At 31.6% G+C, this 22,080-nt stretch overlaps 2 protein-coding genes across 8 annotated transcripts; one reads left to right on the forward strand and one right to left on the reverse strand.

Moving 5' to 3' along the window:
- The first annotated feature begins 2,331 nt into the window (after nucleotides 1–2,331).
- LOC124823557 (protein phosphatase 2C 50-like) lies at nucleotides 2,332–6,190 on the forward strand. Of its 5 annotated transcripts, none has more exons than XM_047295779.2 (6): nucleotides 2,332–2,497; nucleotides 2,932–3,007; nucleotides 3,132–4,197; nucleotides 4,279–4,635; nucleotides 4,732–4,837; nucleotides 5,611–6,190. In XM_047295779.2, the coding sequence occupies exons 3-6, from the start codon at nucleotides 3,310–3,312 to the stop codon at nucleotides 5,943–5,945; spliced, it is 1,686 nt and encodes a 561-aa protein (XP_047151735.1). In that variant the 5' UTR covers nucleotides 2,332–2,497; nucleotides 2,932–3,007; nucleotides 3,132–3,309; the 3' UTR covers nucleotides 5,946–6,190. The 5 variants fall into 5 exon arrangements, with proteins under 5 accessions (XP_047151735.1, XP_047151736.1, XP_047151734.1 ...); XM_047295780.2 differs by having other exon boundaries at nucleotides 3,164–4,197; XM_047295778.2 differs by having other exon boundaries at nucleotides 3,168–4,197.
- Nucleotides 6,191–6,271: 81 nt separating this feature from the next.
- On the reverse strand, nucleotides 6,272–11,727 carry MKK2 (MAP kinase kinase 2). 3 transcript variants are annotated; one of them, XR_007027656.2, is made up of 10 exons: nucleotides 11,393–11,685; nucleotides 11,196–11,280; nucleotides 9,937–10,071; nucleotides 8,420–8,644; nucleotides 8,142–8,324; nucleotides 7,823–8,052; nucleotides 7,210–7,255; nucleotides 7,038–7,129; nucleotides 6,858–6,915; nucleotides 6,272–6,648 (listed from the first exon to the last, which is right to left on the reverse strand). XR_007027656.2 is itself a non-coding variant. In XM_088105346.1 (10 exons), the coding sequence occupies exons 2-9, from the start codon at nucleotides 11,467–11,469 to the stop codon at nucleotides 7,040–7,042; spliced, it is 1,071 nt and encodes a 356-aa protein (XP_087961472.1). In that variant the 5' UTR covers nucleotides 11,470–11,519; nucleotides 11,709–11,727; the 3' UTR covers nucleotides 6,272–6,648; nucleotides 7,038–7,039. The 3 variants fall into 3 exon arrangements, 2 of the variants coding, with proteins under 2 accessions (XP_087961472.1, XP_047151738.1); XM_088105346.1 differs by lacking the exon at nucleotides 6,858–6,915 and adding an exon at nucleotides 11,709–11,727 and having other exon boundaries at nucleotides 11,393–11,519; XM_047295782.2 differs by lacking the exon at nucleotides 6,858–6,915 and having other exon boundaries at nucleotides 11,393–11,682.
- Between the last annotated feature and the right edge of the window lie 10,353 nt (nucleotides 11,728–22,080).

Consider the following 22,080-nt stretch of genomic DNA (forward strand, 5'->3'; position numbering starts at 1 on the left):
CAATACAGTTGATACCAATTTCAGATTTAAATCATATCATACGTAAAGTGTAACTGTTTTTTTTTTCTCTTATAAAATCTGCATGGAACTTGGTATCACATTGGAAAAGAAAAATACTCCAAAGTGAGACACCATTTATTTCACTATAATAAAGTTTACGTGAACTTGAAAATTTATGTAAATTCATGAAAACTTAGTAAACTCAACTATTACTAAATATAAAAAAATAAAATAAAAATATAACAATATTATCTTAATTCAAATAAATTTACATATAAATAATGTTCATAGATATATTGTTTATAAAAATATTATAAAACATAGAATGTTATCCATTAAATTTGTCTATTAAAATCCAAAACAGTCTATTAAATACCAAAATAGTGTTAGAGGCTAAACTCACGATTTTGTTAAAAAAATAACTTCACTCAACAGTGAGTGGCGCAGTGCTGAAAGCAGGCGAGACGGTGAGCACGACAACAGACAGCAAGCGTGAACCAGACATGACGACGACCAAGAATGGAGTGCGAACAAGTGCGACCGATGCTGGGTGCTTATATTCCTACATGATTTAATAAACACACTAAAGAGCATGATCCAACAAGGCTTATTAAGTATCTTTATTCTTGAGTAGTCCAAACTTATGTCTATTGGAGCAATATTTGCATATCATAACCAATCTCGATAGTTTGGTATTATGGTTATTATGTATGATAAGGTATCATTATGTCATGTTATTATTAACTACTCTCTCATTATATATTTGAGATAGATATTATTCCAATAAGAACATAGGTCAACGACCCATGTGGATCCTATAAACACAACTTGCATTCTCCAAGGAATACTCATCATATATCTCATACTGATACTTATAGATAATAAACTCTCTTATTAACTTGAGCGTCAAATAATCTTTTGCAGGTAAATCTGTCACAACAGCAAGAAATTTCATTTTGACCATAAAAAACATTCAAACCACGTTAGAATTTCATCATCTATCCATAAATTCATACTACATCTGATAAGTTGAAGATATAATTTGAAATATGATGACATATATATATTTTTTTAAAAAGTTATCATTTTTTTTTATTTTTAGTACATTTTCTAATAATTTATAATTATCACTTTTCAATATGGTTCAATAACGCAATATAGACAATGAAATTGTTGACGAAAATTATTGACAGTGTTAATATCCATTTGATAACAAAATTATTTACAGTAACCGAAGGAAGTGTATATTAATAAAAACAAATTTTTGAAATTCACTAAAGCGCTAACAGCTATATTTTTTAAAAACAAAAATAATAATTTCAGTTATGTAATTTTATAACGTGTTGAACTTTAAAGAAGTAACATGTGAACGAAAACTAAAAAGAATATTAATGTAGATTTGATTGGGAAGGTAACCATGTATCATAATTACTAACTAAAAAAACATTAACTAGCGAATAAAAAATAACTTCAAATACATTAAATACTACTAACATTCTTTTAGTTAGCAATCAAACAGTATTCAGATTTCAAAAAGTAAACAAAACCCCTCTTAGAAACAAAAATCTAACGTATATTTTATTATATATACCATCTTTAAAAGAATCAGCTAATGTGAAAAAAATATTTTTACTCTTTTCAGTTTTTGATTCTCTTAAAAAGCTAAAAGAACTTTATAAAACTGGAAATAGTATTAATTTATTCAAAAGTAATTATATGACAAAAAAGAATAGTGAGAGATTTAAACAGATTTTGTCCCTAACATTTTCACTTGAGCAGGTATCTAAAGAAAATAGAAACAGCCAAAAAATAAAAATAATAAGAGAAATTGGTTTATTTTGGTGTTATTATGTTAGAAGTGGTTTCGTACATGTACATCTCCCTTTGAAGTAGGGTTCTCGATTGTGACGCCCACGTGGCTTCCTCGTACTGGCCTTCTTCTTTCCGTGCGAATTAAAATAGGAAAAATAATGTTTTGGTTGGTTCAACGTTTCATCTTTTATGATTAACCTTAACATTAACATAAGATAGTATAAAAAGACAGCACATTCAGAAAAGATAGTAAAGTCCATAATGGATGAGAGAGACTGAGATTAGAATGACTTCCACGTCTTAACCTCCTATTGGTCGATTTGACAAAAATAAAAGTTCTTTCCTTGGGAAACGATGTACCAAAACTCAACCCTAATTTAATATTATTTTTTACGAAAAAGAAAGGGCTAGGTGTCGATCCTCCAGGGGAAGAAACGGAAAGCCTGCTAATAATACATTTACTTTTTGTTTCTAAAGAAAATTATAAATAAAAAAAACATAGTCATCTGTTACGTAATAATTTATTTTTCAAAAGCTGAAACTCCTTTCTCTCTCTCTTTCTCTCTCTCTTTTATTTGTCAGAAATGAAAACTCATGAATCAATTACTGTGTTACCACTGCATATAGTTTGTTAAGGTTTCTGTGCCTTCGTCCCTTCTCTCACTTTTCGTCACTGTTTTTGAAGGTAAATTAACTCAGGACTCAGGTTACTGAATTAATGTTATGTCCTTTTTGTTATCTGTAGAGATTGATTAAACTGAAATGGAATCTAGGCGTAGTTTGAGCATAGATGGTGAAGGCACGGAGTGGGTATGAGTTGACATGACGGAAAGTTTTTGGCTTTGGTTTGATATGATTATTCATTTTGAGGGGTGGGTGGTGAAGGCTTATTGTAGTTAACACATGAAAGGAACAGAAGAGGTGAAACCAGGGAAAGGAAATTTCAGTGGCCGGGGTGACTTGCCTCAGATCTAGGAAACTTTTATTATTTCTTTGCTATTTTTTCGCTTTCAGTGACCCCATTTCTCTTGTCTCCCTTTGCTGGAGAGAGACAAGGCATTTGACGTTGTCAATTATTTGCTGCTGTTTTCTTAAACAATCTGTTGTCTGGTTTTCCAGGGTTCATATACAGAGGAAGGAGTAGAAGTTTTTGGGTCATCAATTGTGTCATCCTGGCCTATAAAATCTAAAACAGGTGAATTCAGAAAGGATCTTGTGGATTTTTTTTATTTTTTTTTTTAGTTTTTGATGCCGTAAGAGAATAATAAAACCTCAGGATTGAATTTTGTTACGCTGTGTTATTTGACTGATTTCTTAAGAGGTTGGTTCTGAACCTCGTAAATTTCTTGAGGTAGGAGCCTTATTGGTGTTTTGATGCCGATTGGAATTATATAATAGAAAGGAGGCTTGAGGGAAAAGGGTGGAAAAAGTGGTTAAAGGGATAGCAACTTGTCGGATACTGAAGGATAAGAAGGCTATTGCTACAAGGCAAAGTAAATGGAGGAAATATCTTCAAGTGTTGCAGTACCTTTTACACTTGGTGTTGGAAATTTGATTCAAAAAGAGTCTGCAGTGACAACTCACATGGAGATAACTGGGCTGAAGCTTATGGCAAATACAGCAGCGGCTGCTTTGATGTTAAATCCTGCAGTGGAGTGTTGTCAGTCATATTCTGTTGGAAGTGAAAGCCATGCAGATGTAAGTCTGCAGCACCAGATCACGGTATCTGCGGAGGTAAAAGAGAATCAAGTTGGGGATGCCCTTGTCTCAGAAATGGTTATTGAATGTGAGAGTAATTGGGTTTTGAATGAAACCCATCATAAGCCTATAAAGGAAGATGAAGTAATGTTAGCTGTGGATTTTCACTGTCTTCATAGTTCAAGCTCTCAGTCTGTGGCTAATGGCCAAAGTGATCCTTGTAGGGAGGAAGCGGTGCCGTTGAAGACTAGTTATTCTGAAATAGAATCACCAATCATCATGAATGTTGATGATGATGTTCATGGCAAGTCTGGAGTAAACGAACCGTGTTCATCGATGAAGTCAGTGGAGAACACAGTTTCTGTTGCAATGGATATTACTAGTGAGGATCAAAGTGGATCAGATGAGTCTGATCCTAAATCATCTACTGTGCTTCTTGACCAGTTGTCTGGGGAGAATAAAGCATGGAGAACGAACAACAAAAATGCTTTGGAATTGAATAGTGGTCCTCTGTGGGGTTATTCATCAATTTGTGGAATGAGACCGGAGATGGAAGATGTTATTTCTGTTCAGCCTCAACTTTTTCAAGTTCCTTCACAGATGCTGATGAATGACCACGTAAATGAGAACGAAAAACAGACACTAGCCCACTTTTTCGCCGTCTACGATGGACATGGGGGCCTTCAGGTATGCCTTTAGAGCACTGTCAAATTATACGAATTGTATAGTTGAAATTAATGTTTGACTGATGAGGTGTTGTTTTGATAGGTTGCTAACTACTGCCAGGAACGTCTTCATTCAGCATTGATTGAGGAGATTGAGGCTGCACAATCAAGTTTGGCTGAAACAAATGGGAGAGATGATTGGCAGGACCATTGGAAGAAAGCATTCATCAATTGTTTTCAGAGAGTAGATGATGAGGTTGGAGGAACTGGTGCAAGTAATAATGGAAACAACAGTGGTGGATCTGAGTCTAGTATTGAACCTGTTGCTGCTGAGACTGCTGGTTCCACCGCAGTTGTCGCTATTTTAAGTCAAACCCTCATAATAGTTGCAAATTGTGGAGATTCAAGAACTGTCTTGTACCGTGGAAAAGAGGCCATGCCACTGTCTTCTGACCACAAAGTGAGGCATTTCAGTATAGTTTCATAGTATTTTTGGTGAATTTATAGTAGAAGCAGAAGTTGCCGGATAGATGTAACATAAGTTCCTGTTTTGCAGCCAAATAGAGAGGACGAGCGGGCAAGGATAGAAGCTGCAGGAGGAAGAGTCATACATTGGAAAGGATATCGAGTTCTTGGTGTCTTGGCAATGTCAAGGTCCATAGGTATGTATCTTCTCTACAACATGATTGGTTTTCTTGCAACTTTATATCATGCAATTGCATGTAAGGAAAGGTCAAATGCTTCAGCCACTATATTTTCAGTCATGCATCTCTTCTAGATATTATTTATCATGAGTTTATCTCAAGTTGAATGCGAGGACAAACACTGTTTATTCATGTCATTGATGTGTTAGTTTTAACTTTTGCTAGTTTCCAAGCAACTTGTTCTTGCTGCAAGTGTTTTTTTATTGGTAGTCTCTTGTTTCTTCTTAATTGTCAGTTTTTTTGATAAAAAGTTGTTTATTTTTATTTTTTATTTTAAAAGTTTTAAAGTATTTTTTTATTCATTATACTCTTAATTTAATCAATATGAAGAGAAAGTATTAGTTATGATAACATAAAGAGAAAGCTAAAAGGAATAATAGGTAGTGCACATAAAATTGCATTAAAAACAGAAAATTATTCCCTTGATTTTGGTGAAAAAACTTTAAAGGGAGAAATTATCTGAAGCAATCAGTGTCCATTATGACTATAAATTTTTACATCACAAGTAACTCGGATTTTCAAATTACATTGAGAGTTATTAGTCGGATAAAATTGATTGGAAACACGATAAATTGAACCATGTAGTAATTTTTCGTGTCCAAAGACATTCAAATGTTAATAATTGGAACAGAAAGTGGGTTTAGTAAGTTTCCTTCAACTTCATTTCAGTGTTCAACAATTTTGCTGCATAAATTTTTTGTAGACTAATTTTTGTTCGTACTCAACAACAGGGGATAGATATCTTAAACCATGGATAATTCCAGAACCTGAAGTGAATATTGTGCGTAGAGAGAAAAATGACGAATGTCTTATTCTAGCAAGTGATGGTTTGTGGGATGTAATGACAAATGAAGAAGCCTGCGAGGTTGCTAGGAAGAGAATCCTTCTTTGGCACAAAAAGTTTGGTGAAAACGGAGCAACAGGACATGGCGAAGGAGCTGATCCTGCTGCTCAGTCTGCTGCAGAGTATCTAACAAAGCTTGCCATCCACAGGGGAAGCCAAGATAACATCTCTGTAATTGTCATAGACTTAAAGGCTCAAAGAAGAATTAAGAGGAAGCCTTAAAGTGACGTATTTCACTTCCGGAACATCTTCATTTTAAGCTATTTATTTATTGTATTTTAGAGTCATTGGCACATTTTAGCCCCTCAGTTTTTCACCAGGGCTAAGTTATATATGCTAAGATTCGCACTGTACAAGGGTACATTCAGCTTGGATGAGATATCACTCAGTCTCTGTGGGAACTTTCCAAGCGTAACAGTTTTTTTTTTCTTTCAAAAATTTATGAATCAACCTTTTGTGTTAGTTAATCAATTGATCAGAAAATAGTTTATCACATACGCACCTTGGAGCAACTCGTAAATTTCATTGTTAGTAATTTGCACGCAATAAACACTCGAACATCAATCAGACAATTTGACAAGACTAAACCAAATACAAAGTCTCAAATATAGCTTGAGAAACTGTTCAGCTAGCGTGACTCAGATTTATGGTTCATTTGGGACTGCCTGACAAAGCTTTCATCTCATACAAGTTTGTACATCAGATCATATTATCAGCAACTCGGACAAATCCCAGTGATACATTCTGTTGCAATCATAAAATTTTAAACATTTTGCTGCAACTTCTTGACCCTTGCATCTGAGTTTCTCAACAAATTCTTGAACTCAATCACTCAATAACTAAGTACAGAATAATCTTTGACGTAACTCTAGGAGCTGGTTCTTCAACTCATCTGCAATCGCTCCTCATATTTGCAAGCAGTGCTCTATAACAGAAAGAAAATCTTCGGTTACAAACTACTTCCACCGTTTAGAAATACTAAACATCCGGAAATATTAGTGTCTGAAACTTGAAATTGCATGAAAGCACATCCTACCATCGTAATTTAGGAAACAACATCTGAATTTAAAGAACCATAAGCAACCCAGGACAAACTTTCATAACAAATGATCTTGTCAAATTTTAAAAAATTACCTTCAAAGCATTGTCAAAGAAAACAAATTCCTCGATACAGAACAAAAACTACTTCTGCCTACGACAAATTAATACATTATCATTTAAGAACACCTGATATATTCGTAAATAAAGAACAAAAGAATAACCTTTACTTCAATTTATAAATGATAATACAGTCCAAGATTGGAGCATACAAACCTTTATAAGGTAGCAAGAGGAGATCCTGCATTGGAGAAGTAAGATGAAAGATTCACCTCCAAGTCATCATACAAGCTGACAAAAGGATGTCCCTGAAGTTTCAATCAGATACATAACATTAGAAAGACAATATTCTACATGGTATGTGTACATAAGCAAGATTTACACATACCATTAATTCCTGAGCTGACAGTCGATTCTTTGGGTCTTTCTGTAGACTAAACATCGTGAAGATTGAAAAGGAAGATCAGCAGACAAATAAAGTCACATAGTAAAATAGAATTTTTGGAAAAAAGCCTAGAGAATAATGATGGAAATGCTAAATTTTACATGTTTAAACACGTTTGTTCAATGAAATTAAGAAGATACCCTAGAAAAAATTTAATTAAAACAATGGCTGAAAGGTATGACAAGTGCATTACATTTCAGCAGAATGAAAGCTCCCCAAGCATCCACATAAAAGGCACATAGTATAATAGAATTTCTGGCAAAAAAAGCAAATAACGATGGAAATGCTAACTTTTATATGTATAAAAACTTCTGTTCAATGAAATTAAGAAATATACCCTAAAAACATTTAATCAAAAGAATGGTTGATGGGTATGGCAAGTGCATTACATTTCTGCAAAAATGAAAACCCCTCAAGCATCTACACTTACGTCTGGATGACCTTTAAGAAACTGCTACAGTTACGTTAGCTTTCTCAGTGTGTGGTTGTGTTTCATTTTCTTATGAAGGATTAAGATTCTTGTCTTTACACAAGTAGTATCATACGTTAAACTTACCATGCTGAGATAAATGAGCAGAATTCTGTAGAAAATTGTCCAGACGGAGGAATAGGAGGAGGTTTATCAACAATGGTTTCAATAAGCTCGAAAATGCTTTCCCAAATTTCACTTTGATCTTCTGGTGTATATGGAAACCGCCCCAAAGCACACTCTAGCAATATTAGTCCCAAACTCCATATATCACTTTTATAGTTGTAGCCTCGCTGGCTTCCATTGATTCTCTCCGGCTGTAAAATTGGCAGTGTATGTTACATTCTAGGAAACACTAGCATATTCTGGTAGTAAATTAATAAATATAGTTGCACCTATTACTCACAGACATATAGTTGTAAGTTCCAATGAAGGTATTTGCTTGACCAGATGTACTTTCCATAATTGCACTCACACCAAAGTCAGTAATCTTTACTTCTCCTATATGATTTATTAACAAATTAGAAGGTTTCAAGTCTCTGTGGATAATATGCTTTTCATGGTGAAGATAAACTAAACCCTTCAGCACCTACATCATTAAAAGAGAAAGTGATCAGATCTTGTTTGGGATTCATTCAATAGAATTATGGGTACAAGACTGAAGGTAAATTCCTTACTTCTTACCTGCTTACAGATGGCAGCAAGAAAAGGCTCTGGAATTGTTTTAACTTTCCTCAGTAGATCAGCTAAGGAACCCCCATCCATGTACTCTAGGATGATTGATATGACACCGTTTTCATAAAATGATTGATAGCAGACAACAACATAAGGACACTGTGCCTGTTGATTAATTTTCAACTCTTGTGCAATCTGCTTTCTCATAGACTCCTCAATATTCATTTGAATTACCTGAATTGTGAACGATGCATACATTAAGTGATAAATATTAAGCTTGTTTATATAAACAAAAAGAAAGTTATTTGTTTGTTGGAATCAAATAGAAACACAGGGAGTAAAAATGTTGTATAACTATCCGATTACAAAAGAAAAGACTGAGACATTAAAGAAAAGCCCACTGTACAGAGGACCAGCTCCCTCCCAGAGTCACCCATTTCGTTACAAACTGATTCAGCATCTCGTTCCCCTAGTTCCTGCATGCCACCTCCAATAAGTTATGCCCTCTTTTCCACTCATTTACTCCAAGGCCCATGTAACCTTCCAGCCCAATATTAATTTTCGCATGACCATCCTTGCTCCCCTTTTCTCTTCTTTTATATACTTGCAAGTTAGGCATATTAATAAGCCTGTCATAGTTCAACTACAAAAACTAGTTTGAAAAATAAGCAAGATGGAAATTAAAAATTGCTGGAAGGAGGGGACCATTATGGGACATGTTACCCCATCATTGCTGCTCTATTTTCAAAAACTAAAAAGAAAAATAAAAGGAAATGAATGTAGACCTTAGACCAGATGTTAAACACAAGATTAGTTGTTTTTTGTTCTATGATCGATTAATATATACAAGTTCCTAGGGATGAGAACCTCCTTAAATCAGAGAAGGGGAGAAGGAAAGTTTAGACGTTGAAAACAATTCTGAGGTGCAAAGTTGGGTTAACAAAAAGATGATGTTCTTTGAAAGGGCATTAGAGAAGGGGATTTGGAATATTAATCAGTTAGTTAATCAGAGGGAGTAACTAAATACAAATAGGGAAGGAGGTACAATAGCAGGATTCGGGAATAAGTTGTCATTTGTAAATAGAGCAATAGCTCTTTGTGAATGGGAAAACCTTTGGAGGGAACCTATTAAAGAAAAAATTTCTTTCCTTTCCCATTTCTATTCTTGGTTTGTATCGTGTTATCACATAACAAAGAAAGCACCAGCAACAAATTGAAGTAAACTAAAATTTCTATTTGAATGAAAACAAACTACTACTAATGAAATTAAATGATTAAGCACTAATTGAAAGAAAGAACATTCTGAAACTTACAGATAATGTGCCTTTCAGTGACACTGAAATTGCATACAGAAAACAAGTTTTCAAAATCCTTGCTCAAAGAAACGGATGTAAAGGAGAGGGGAAGGGCATTATCAAAAAGTATTTAAATGCGTAGGCAGTGCCAATACAAGGATAAATGAACTAGAAATAAGAGAACAGACTACTCAAATTCAAAGCATCGTATGCAACATGCAGCAAGTGTACCTTCAATGCAAAAAACTGACTAGTCCATTTATGTTGTACCAATTGGACTACCCCTCCATTTCCCTTTCCAACAACTTTGATAACATCTACATCTGCCAAAGTTAACTGGTCGTCTGTAGGCTTGATTGGAGGTGGCTGAAAACATATCACGAATTTTATAACCGTATACAATAAATTGTCAGAAATTCAACCAGCACGTGTATTGTGTATTTTGACAGGATAAAAAAAGCAGGAAGTTCAACATTCAAGCCTCCATGTGCTGCTCTTTTTATACCTTAAACCACTGGTTGGAATGCACAGATATAGATATTAGAAGTTTAATAGGAACAAATTTAAACATGGTCACTTATAAAAGCACGGGCCCACGTTTAATGTTACCATGTATAATGTATCTACTATTAACTCATTTTGTTTTTTATAAATTGTTTACATTTCAATATAATTATTCAGATTTATGTTTTTCTATCATGATTGACAATGTAATACATCAGGAATTGCTGAAAGAATTGATGTAGGAAAGAAGAAGAGGACCCAACATTAACTCAGAATGCAAACAATTTTGTGCAACAAACTTCGTTTTACAGAGAAATGAATTTAAAGAATCGATTCGTTTAGTGGCTCGTGAATTGGAAGACTTGTGCTGAGCACAGTTTCACTTGATAAGCGTGCAACTTGTTCTCCATTTGATTAAAGATACTACACAAATAAGATAAAAAATGTATAACAAAAATTTTGTTCACTTTGAAAACAGTAGCAAAGAATAGCCCCATCACCGCTAATACCGCCGCCGCCACCGACATATAAAAGAAAATAAAGGCCAGGGAAAACAGCAAATAATCCACTTCGCAATTTTTTTACTCATTTCAAAAAATACAATACTCCACTGGGTTCGAAACCTGAGAACAATGAATCCACAGAAAAATCAAGAACCCCTTATTACAAGGCATTTCATCAGATCCAAAAGATCAAATTCATGAAAAGAAACAGTTGAGCAAGAAGAGTGCATACATACTGAAACAAACAAATAAACATTCTGGAAAGGCAATAATGCGCAAAAACATATATTCTTTAAGAAACAACTGAGAAATCGGATGGACATTTACCGAAACAAACAAATAAACAATCTGCAAACGCAAAAATGAACAAAAATATATATTATTTAAGACAAGATGGACATTTGCTGAAACAAACTGCAAAGGCAAGAATGCACAGAAAGATGTTTCCTTTAGTAGAAGAAAAAGGTGAGAGAAATATGTTACAGCTTCGACATCACTCTGAGAGACAATTCGAACTCCATCCCTGTTGACAAGCAGATCCCCATCCTTAAAAGTCCCACTTTCAGTCCTGCAAGACCCCCCACATGCCATCAATTCCATTTGGTCAAAACCCAAGCATAATTAACCAATCACATTCACAATCACGCACAGAGCAGAGGGAGAGATAGAGAGAGACTCACAGGAACTTGGCAAAATTGGATTGATCAGAAACAGGAACAGAGAGTTTGAGACCAAGCCCCAAGTTTCCTTTCTTCATGATTCGGGGACTCTGATGGGGTTCACTTCACAAAGTCTGACACAGTCTCACTAGGTTTTCAAAGAAAAGAAAAAATTTCTAGTTAGACTCTCTCTCTCTCTCCGTCTCTATGATTTGGGTATATAAAATCAAGACATAGTACACAGTATATATATATACTATTGGTGACAGTATTTTAAAAGTTAAAAATACACTGAAAATTATAAATTTTGTGATTGGCTGACAAAGAGAGCAGTCACCATTGACGAACTGAGAATTGAAGAAAGAAGCAATTTTGAAGATGAGCTGCTGTTGACTTTTCACACTTTCTGCCTTATTTAATATTCTCTCACACTTTTCTTTTTCTTCAAAACAATTACCAATATTTCTTCTATGCCTTTTCTTACCCAAATTCAAAACATTTTTTAAGACAATTATAATATATATTACATAAATTATTAATTTTTTGTTTAGTTTTTTATAAATTCTAACCATTTTTTAGGCGAAAGTTAAAGACTAAACTTATTTTAATAAAAGTTTCAGGGATTTTTTTAGAGCTTCTTTATTAATAATACAAAAATATTAATGGTGAATTGTAGTTTTTAATCCAAACATATCTACTTACAGATACAGAATTACATATCGATTTAAAAAATATTGGAAAAGTTGGGTGTATGTCTTGTTGTTTATAAAAAAAATTCTGATGATCAACGAAGAATAATTAATAAATTTATTAAATTTTATAAAAGTTTAAAATTGACTATGACATTAAATAAATTATGACATTAATAACTATTAAAATAATTGACCTTTTTCTAATGATAAAGTGATAATTTATTTTATATAAAAGGATTTTAAAAATAATTAAATATAGTTTTTTTTAATTATTTTTATTTAAATTTTGTTAAAAATTAAAATATAATTAAATATAAAAAAACTTAAATTAACAGAGAAAACAAAAAAAATAATAATAAACAACTATCAAGTAACAAAATATTAAACATCTAAAAATAAAAATAAAACTATTAAAAACTTTTATAAGTATAAAAGAAGTATTTTTATTTTAAAGAAATCTGTTATATGAATTTATATTATTTTAATCAGTTGAGTTAATTATTCTAAATTATTAATGTAGTGAACTTAAGGATAATTGATTTTAATTAGTAAAGTTAACTGTTTCGTATTTCTACCTAATATAGCAGAATTGATGATTATTAATTATACTTTAAAAGTACTGAAAATCATTTTTAGTTGAACAACTATATTTATACCTTTCATGTGCATGCTTAATCGACTCATTTAAAAAATAAACAGATTTCTAATATTTTTGGAGAAAAACTTGTATATGTATCCTAAATGAGAACTTTTAATAAATATGAATACCAAAATATAATAATTATATGTTTAGTAAATCTTTTCAATATTCTTTGTCACATATAGGTCCATTTAAAAGAATACAAACTATTAATACGTTGATATTTGTTGAGTTGTATATAAAAGCGAAATATGCTTATAAAAAATGTGGATAATTTTTTCTGACCTCAACTTTGTTTTCTATTGTATATTAAGATAATGTTATTAAAATTAATATATTATTCATTTTGAATTTTAGAGTTTAGCTACAATTTTATCCTTATAAAATATTTAAAAAGTTATATATACATAATTTATATTGTCTTTTTACTTTTACCTCAACTATATATATTTTTATATTATTTTAATATAACAGACTAGTGTTTAGTTGGTTGGCAAGTAAAAAAAATATTTATGTTTATGTATAATCTAGATAGATAAACTTAATGAAGATGCATTGTTAATATTAACTATTTACGATGTTAATCAATTAAACAATATGTCTAATATAACTTTTTAAATGACTGCTACAAAAATTAACAATTTCATTACATATAATGATAGTTTTGTTAATGATGATATGCAATTTTGTTTTGAACGTGTATTTTTTATGGTCAGTAATTGCCAATATTAGGATTATCTAATTCATTATTTAAATTGCTAAGAAAATTTTATATTTTTATGTAATTCAATATTCCTAAATTGATTTACAAAGTTTCTCGAATTTAGATTCTCTTAAAACTTTCTGTAAGACCCTAGAAAAACGAGCGTCATTAATCCCTGTCTCATCCTCATTAATTGCCCTAAAAACCTTTCTGCCGTGCATTAAAAACGCACTTCCAGACTCACTGCCTTCCTGCCAGGTGTCATGATGGAATGTTCCTAAATCAGTAGTGGAAGACAAGTGGCAGCAAGAGAACGGACGTTGGTTTTTAAACAAAAATGAATTTTCTGAAGTCCGCATCACTCTTTGCATGCACTCTTCTTCTTCCTCAGATTCTAACTTTTCATATTCTTCACCTTCTCTCTAGAAACCTCTACCTTCTCTCTACTGAAACTTCTTCTTTCTCTTCTCCGTTCACGTTTCAGAAACCGTAGAACCATTCCTGGTGTCGTGAGCTTCGTTTTGAACCGATCACCTCAACGTTCTGATACTAGTAAGTCTCTCTTCTTCGTCGAACGTTTTCTGTCTCATGCAAAGCCAAATCCTGGTTGCATGAAGGTTTGAGTTCTTAGTATTTCTTGGTTTTTATGGTTAGATCGGGTTGGAAGAATTAAGTGATCCTGTGTGAGTAGAGAACTGTTAGCGGGCGAACCAAACACCTGAGTTAGGACGTTCACTTTTGATCCAGGTAAGGGAAGCTTATTAAATTTAATTCGTATGTTTGTCTTGTACTGTATGAACATTATGTGTGTCGCATGAAGTATGAACGGTGTTATTTGATTGTTGGTATATGATCATAAGTATGAGGTGTATATTGGTTGAGTATGCATGATCGAACGTTGCTGTACTGAATGAATATGATATATGTTGGTTGAAATGTATGATATGGGTGATACGTGTGAATATGAAATATACATGTTTAGAAGCAGTGAACGTAAGTGAAACTTGAATATCAACTTCCCTATGATAACGTATTTCCGATATTAAACGGTTCTCGACCGTTTGGTGTTCCAGTAAACTTCTTTGAATTGGAATACTTTCATTTGGGAAGGATTCTGGTCGAGCATGAGCTATGAAGGTCTTTTACTTAGAGCTCATAATGAGCAGTGTCGATCTTACACATAGTAATCGTATTGGGTAGTGCTCGGTCTTACACCAAGCGCTCTTACTCTTTTCTGGAAAAATCCTTGATAATACAGATCCTTCATCTGTGTCGACCAACAGTGTCAAGCGTCCTTGATAATGCAGATCCTTCATCTGTGTCGACCAACAATGTCGAGCGTCCTTGATAATGCAGATCCTTCATCTGTGTCGACCAACAATGTCGAGCGTCCTTGAGAATACAGATCATCCATCTGTGTCGACCGACAGTGTCAAGTACCATTGTAATACTGATCATTCATCTGTGTTGATCAACAGTGTCGAGCACCCTTGATAATACAGATCATTCATCTGTGTCGACCGATAGTGTCGAGCAACCTTCTTAATACAGGTCGTCCATTTGGGTCGACCGACAGTGTCGAGCACCCATGTTAATACAGATCGTCCATCTATCTGGTAGTCGGTCCTATTCTGTTTTGGAACGAGGTAAATTCTCCGGTCTCGTTCCTCATGGTTGTCCTCGTTATAAAGAGGGCTGGACGTTGTGATTTTATGTATTTGGACTGAAAGACAAAAAAAAAATGAAAATAAAAGTGAAAGATTATGAATGATGAACATTATATGAGATGAAATAAACGGTTGTGGATTTTGGACGAGCGTTCCAGGGAGGAACGACTCATGGTTGAATATGGAATTTTGTAAAGTATGACTGTGGGCATGCTAATGCTGGCTTGGTCCATCCTGATATTCCGTGATACTCATCTTCACGTAGAGGAGAGTAATTCATGTGTGGGAATGGCAGGAGGTCCTTAGTCCATAAGTTAACATGGGCGACGTAAGAAACGGACTAACCTCGAGTGGCAGCTGTCGAGTGTAATACAGTTACTACACCACTCGGGTGCAAGGACGCCTGTAGCTACACAGATTCATACAGTCCGGACGGTCAGTCTAGTATCAGGAATTGATTTGAGTTAAGGATTGATTTAATTATATGTTGTGAAATATTTGATATGTTGATGTACTATGAAATGAATGATTTTACTTGAATTAAATTCAATAAGCTTACCCTGTGTTCTCTTCCTTGCGTTGTCGATCGTCTCTGTACATTCGTCCTGTTTATGCAATGATCATCCGTGTGGATGTGAGCAGATGGTGAGGCGTTGCTCGAGGAAACACTGGAAGAAGAAAATTTGGAGGAAGCAACCCTTGTAGATGTTGAAGTGAAGGCCGAACAGTAGACGTTCGGTTAGCTGTTTGGACTAGATGTTTCATTGTACTAATTTTTGGATCGACCTTTATATTATTTGGTCGATCGGTTTATATCTGTGCTTTGTAACCATTGGTTGGGTACGTTTATGTCGAGCGTGTTTTTCTTATTTGACTTCTTGTAAGGCCGCTCAGCCTAAACCCTTGCTTTCGTTAATTTAAGACTGATTTGTTTATCATTAAATGTAATTAATTCTACTATATGATGTTACTGTATTTTGGGATGTTACACTTTCTATTGTTTTTCTGTTTTAAAATATATTAATAAACATTTTTATGTTTTAAAATATATAAAAAATATATATTTAAAAATATTAATATATTTTAACTCGAATTTCTCGCTATGTTTTAACACGTCATTATTCAAAAACTGGTGACGTAATTTCGTGTTGGTGTTGGTCTTTTTAGTAGGTTATCATTTAATATCAACATAAAGTTGTCCATTCAACATGCTACATTTAAGATTGAATCAGCTGAGTAACGTTGAATTTTATTTATTTATTTATTTTTCTGCATTAATTTCTGAATAAATTCCAACCATACCTTTCCTTCAATCTTCTTCTTAACCTTTTATTAATCACATGTGTTAACAAAAAGTTAATGTCATCATTAGATAACAACCAATTATTATCTATATTCTCTTCTGGCTTAATTATGTTATTATAGTTCATGTTTTCAATTTTTATTAAATTATTTTTCTATTTAAAAATTTTTACTTTTAATTGAATTTATGCTGTTTAAATTTTTCTTTAATTAGGTAAACATGGTGATTATATTGTTTTGTCATCTCTTTTTTTATCCCCATGTTAAAAAGATTATAATTTTTTTTCCAGAACATAAAATAATAGAATACTTATAACTTTATATCAGCAGTGGATTGAAAATAATAAAAATTGAATATCCAGTAAAAAAATAATAATAGAAGCTCAATAAAAAAATGTATAAAATTATTAGAAATTTAAAATTTAATAAAAATTTAAGAAAAAAACAAATTAAAAAAATAAATAAACTGTGTTGATTTTTTAATATTCTAACATTATCTGTAAAACATTTTTCTTATAAAACAAAAAACGCCGTAACCATTAGTCAAATATTAACGAGAGTCAGAGTATTTTTATAAACAACATAAAAAGAACTGCGATTTTTTTTGTTTATAAAAAAATAAAAAAAAAATTATTGTTGTAGTCAATAATATTGAAAAATGGGATTTATCGTCAAATATTGTGACTACCCAGTGACTCAATAATTAAAAAAGAGAAGCGAATGAAAGAAAGGAAAAGCTTGCGAGGAAGGCACATAGAAGAAGGTGGTTGGAAATTTTTTTGAAAAGGAAGGATGAATATTATATTATGTGTTGAAAGACTTTCTGTTCAAATTCAATCATTTATCATTCATCTATGCCTGCCTGGAATGGTCCTACTGCTGCTGCTCCATTTCACCAATAATCAATGCATAATTTCTACCATCATTTTAGTAAATAGGTCTATCATTAGGTCAATCTTACATATTTTGACTTTAAAATATGCTTTCCTGTGAGATTTTTAACTTATAGTATAAAGAGTTAATTAAATTATTCAAATTCATAATGTTCCTAACAAGACTGGTAAAGAAAACAGTTAAAAAAGATATCGTGTGGTGTTAAAAAGGAACTCAAATGTATATAAATGGCAAATCGAAAAATGCGTGTGATGATAATATATTTGTGCTACTACATCACTCCAAAGGTCCCTCCACTCACCACTTGTATGCAACCTTTGCTTGTGTGGCTTAGTGTTACTGTTTTCACACTTTTACTTTATTTTTTACTAAGTCAATTGCAGTTTTAGGAAGTACCTTTTTATGTACAGTAATTATTTAGATGATGATACTTTAACACTTTTTTTAAAAATATTTTAATATTATTTACGTGTATTGGTCCAAAATTACTCCATAATCAATAATAATAATCATAAACATCAAGGACCAATCACAGAATGACATGTAGATGGTCTTCAAATATTGTCAAAATATTATTATCCTACTTATTTCACTCTTTCTGAATAAAGATGTAAGGTTATAAAGTGACCAAACTTATTCTTTAATAATACTTATAGCACATTTTGCTTATATTGCATTTTCATTTTTCTTATTAAAGTTTCAACGCTATGATACCAATGACATTAAAAAATTAATTTGTACCGTTGTACTAAAATTTTGTTAGGATTCTAAATGTGAGTCTAAGTCTGTAAAAATAAAAAAGCAAAGTACCATATGAAGTTGAAGATTCATTAACCCATTGTCTTAAGGTTTTTGATAGAGAGTGATGTTAATCTCTTATATGGTTTGACTCATATCTCATTCGTCTTATACTTCTTGAGGCATTTACATTGGAATAAAATAAAAATTGGATAATTAAATAAAAAAGAGAATATAAATTGTTTAAGGCATTTACATTAGAATAAAAATTGCAAAAAGATGTTAAAAAGAATGCAATAAAGTGACATCTTCTTAGAGAAAGATATTATAAATACTAATACACAAGTTTTAGCATGAACAGTGAGTAATTAATATTAAGTAAGTTGTAATACAAATTAAGCATGTTTGGTGGGTGATCTGTTTACTACTTAGCATCATAATGCTTTCAATGGAGAGGTGGACATTTGTATATATCATAGCATTGATAAAATGTTTTGAGATATACAGATTACTAAAACCAGATTACTTTCCTATTTAAATATGAACCTAATTTCTTGTTATTTGTGTTTAGCCAGTTGTGTGAAACTTTGTTGTGACAGACAACCTAATTTCAAATATTTTGTATTGTGTGAAAGATTAAATGGAGGGAATAACTAATTTCGGCCATTTCATTGAAACAAAAGTAAAGATTAGATTTAATTGATATAATTTATATAAAAAAATATTTATCTATTTGAAATTATAATAAATGACAGTCCCATTCACAAATAAAAAGATGAGAAACCATGAATCAGAATTACAAAAACTAGTTGGCAAAACACATACACCTGGTCTAATTGTCCTCTAACATCACTGTGTTCGACTAAAGAGGAAGAAGATGGTCCTAAATGTTAGAAATGGACTTGAGGCCTAACTCATCCCCACAAAACCGGCTTGTAAGATGAGGTCTGCACCCACTTATATACTTTAATTTGGCCTTATCTCTAGTCGATGTGGGACTCCCAACACTAAAGCCAATAGCCAATAGTGCTGAGAAGATACTATACTTAATCATTTCTGGAAGAAACAGTAAACATCACGTGTTAAAAGATATACCAAATTAAGTGTCGTTGGTAGAAACATAAATAGAAGTAGGAATACAACCCAATCAAGATAACAAATTATATATACTCTTAAAAAAACGACAAATTACTGATAGAGGGTTATTGATATATTTAAATCTATCGATAATTATAATTTATCAACAAAATTATCTACAAAATTTTTTATTTAATTTATCATAATTTTGGAAGTAGATCATATGAGAAAAAACTTTAACATTGTTAAGTTTAATGTTTTGATTTTAACGCATTTCACATACTAGTTTACTTATTCGTCCATTTTGACATTTTGTACAGGCGTTTGATTTTGAATGTGGTTCTAGAATTGTAGGTTAGTATTTAGGTGGACAATCTCAATACCATTTTTGTTTTCTACAACCAATGGTTAGAAATTTTGTTTCTTGTGTGTATATACAAATTGACACTAAAATTAGGAATATACAAGCATTATGAGTTTTGAATATCATTTGTTGTGAGTTTTGAATCAAAACCAAACCTATTAATGCATGTCCATATCAGGTGTCTGCAATCCCATGCTTCTCATTTCAAAAATATTTCAGTTCCATATTTTTTTATGTGTGAGGATATACACTAATTTTTTGTTCTTGTTCATCATGTACCTTTGTCTATTTTCTAATAATCCAATTGTTAAATATTAATTCGTTATGCATGGTGTAAATTACTTTGATTGTAATAAATCTTCAACTGCATAATATATATACTCACACAAGCCACACTCCTATATCAAATAAAAACCTTATAAATTTTATTTAGAACAACCAAAAGTTAAAAAAGAATGTTACTATGGCTACAAAAAGATTTGACTTTATAAGTCTATATTTTAGAACTAAAATTAGTTCGTATGTATTTGAACTAAACTCTCTAAGTTTTCATATCTGAAATTCATTGTTAGCACATTGAAATTCTACCGTTTATCACAATAAATGTGCTATAGTCCAAAGGAATAAAGTTTCAAAAATGGATGAGACTTACACACACGTGGTTCCATAACTACTAATAAGCATGTCATTAGTATGGTATAAATAATGATTCCTTTTGTTATCACATTATGATATAACATATGTCTTTTAAAATTTATGTATATATATAAGTCCATATTTTGTTAAAAGCACGTGAGTTTGGATGGATTGTGCATGTTGATAAGGTATTTCGACAAACTCATTTTTGCAAGGAATTTGACCAATTTGTTGATGAAAGGTCTCGGATGATAGATGTAAGCAAATATACCTTGTGATATATTCCCTTTAAACTCTAAACTTTTACTATTATTTAACTAATTCTTTAACGGAAAGAATCTTCAAGTAGACTCTCACAGGTTATATTTAAACAATGATCATGTCCTGATGTATGATAATTTTAGCCACAATGTTGACATATAATGAAAAATCTGGTCATGATTATTGTCTCTAGAAGCACACACTTGTCTTCAATAGCCTCAGTTTAACCCAACATCGTCTTAATAACAACTCAGTTCAGCCTACCTCAGTTCAAACACAATCCCAAAAACAACAACTAGACCTTCAAGAAGAAGAAAATATTTCTGATGATTATGTAGATTATTAAGATTTCTTTTACATTATTATGTATTTTTTTATTATGCGTGGATACATTATTTATAAACATATTTTAAAAACTCGTTGTTTGTCTGGATTGCCATAATAAACATATTGTGATGTTTGTATAATATTATAATTAATGTTTGTTTGGATTGTCTAGCTAAATTGTTTAGTTTTATAAGATCGATAGGTTTAAGTACAGAGAATACATTCCAACGCATTGGAAAATAATATTATCTATCGACACATATTATTGATGGATGTTAGTCGTCTATAATGTCTCGTACCTGAGTCATATTATTACCAACAATATATCTATCGATAATTATTGATCTGTCAGTAATTATTGAAGGTTGATATCTGTCAATAAATATTACTACTAATATTTTTATCGATGAATTTTTATCTATTAGTAATTCGTTAATAATCACGGTTTTCTGATAAATTTTTGTAATTCCCTGTAGATGTTAAGGTCAATAAATTTAGTTTTTTTAAATGTATAACAAATAACAAATTATTTCTATAATGTATAATTAATCTTTAATAGATTTTCACTTTTTTTTAATAATAATAGGAGATATATCTATTGTTTATTAGTAAATTAATCGCATAGTTATAGGTTGCGGATTTATTTTACATTTTTACATTTATGATAAAATAATTAAGAGAAAAGACAAAACATTATAATTTTAAATTTTAGTACACTACTTTGATTATTTTATGAAATAATAAATATAACACAAAAATATCTATTATAATTACGAACAATGTTATCTCATATATATGATATTTGATGTAATTATAATGATTCTATATTATAGTAATGTGACGTACCTGTAGTTAAAATATGCATCGTAAAATCTTTATATATTATTATATTATATGAGTGGAACCTTTTAAATATATATTATTATATGGGTCAATAATCAATTAGGTTTCTATGTATAAAATTGGGATAAGTATGACTGGAATTTATTTCTTTTAAAATTCCTAAGTCACTGTTGAGTGACATATTAGCAGTTTATTTTCGAAAGGAATTTCCAATTTAAAATTCTTTCATCCATTCGGCAATTTTATCCAAACGCAGAAATTCCTTGGGCGATGGACCATTCATTTGTTTTTTTCCTCCAAAGTATATTAATTTTATTTGTTTAAATTTAGGTTTGTAGAAAATTATGAGACGTAAGTCCGCATTTATGATGTCACAACCACTAAAATACAGCACATACCAAACCAGCCAAAATAAGAAGACACTATTCATTATGCACAAAAACCGAATTAAACCGGTGCCTTATTAGTCAATCTTATCTATTTAATTATTTTTATATACAATTTTAACAACAAAAAATTAAAGTTTAATTTCAAAACTTTTTTTAAAGATAAATATGAATGTAAG

Source organism: Vigna umbellata, chromosome 1 (genome assembly GCF_029865625.1).
Source record: "Vigna umbellata cultivar VRB3 chromosome 1, Vumbellata_1.0, whole genome shotgun sequence".
NCBI classification, from domain to species: Eukaryota; Viridiplantae; Streptophyta; class Magnoliopsida; order Fabales; family Fabaceae; genus Vigna; species Vigna umbellata.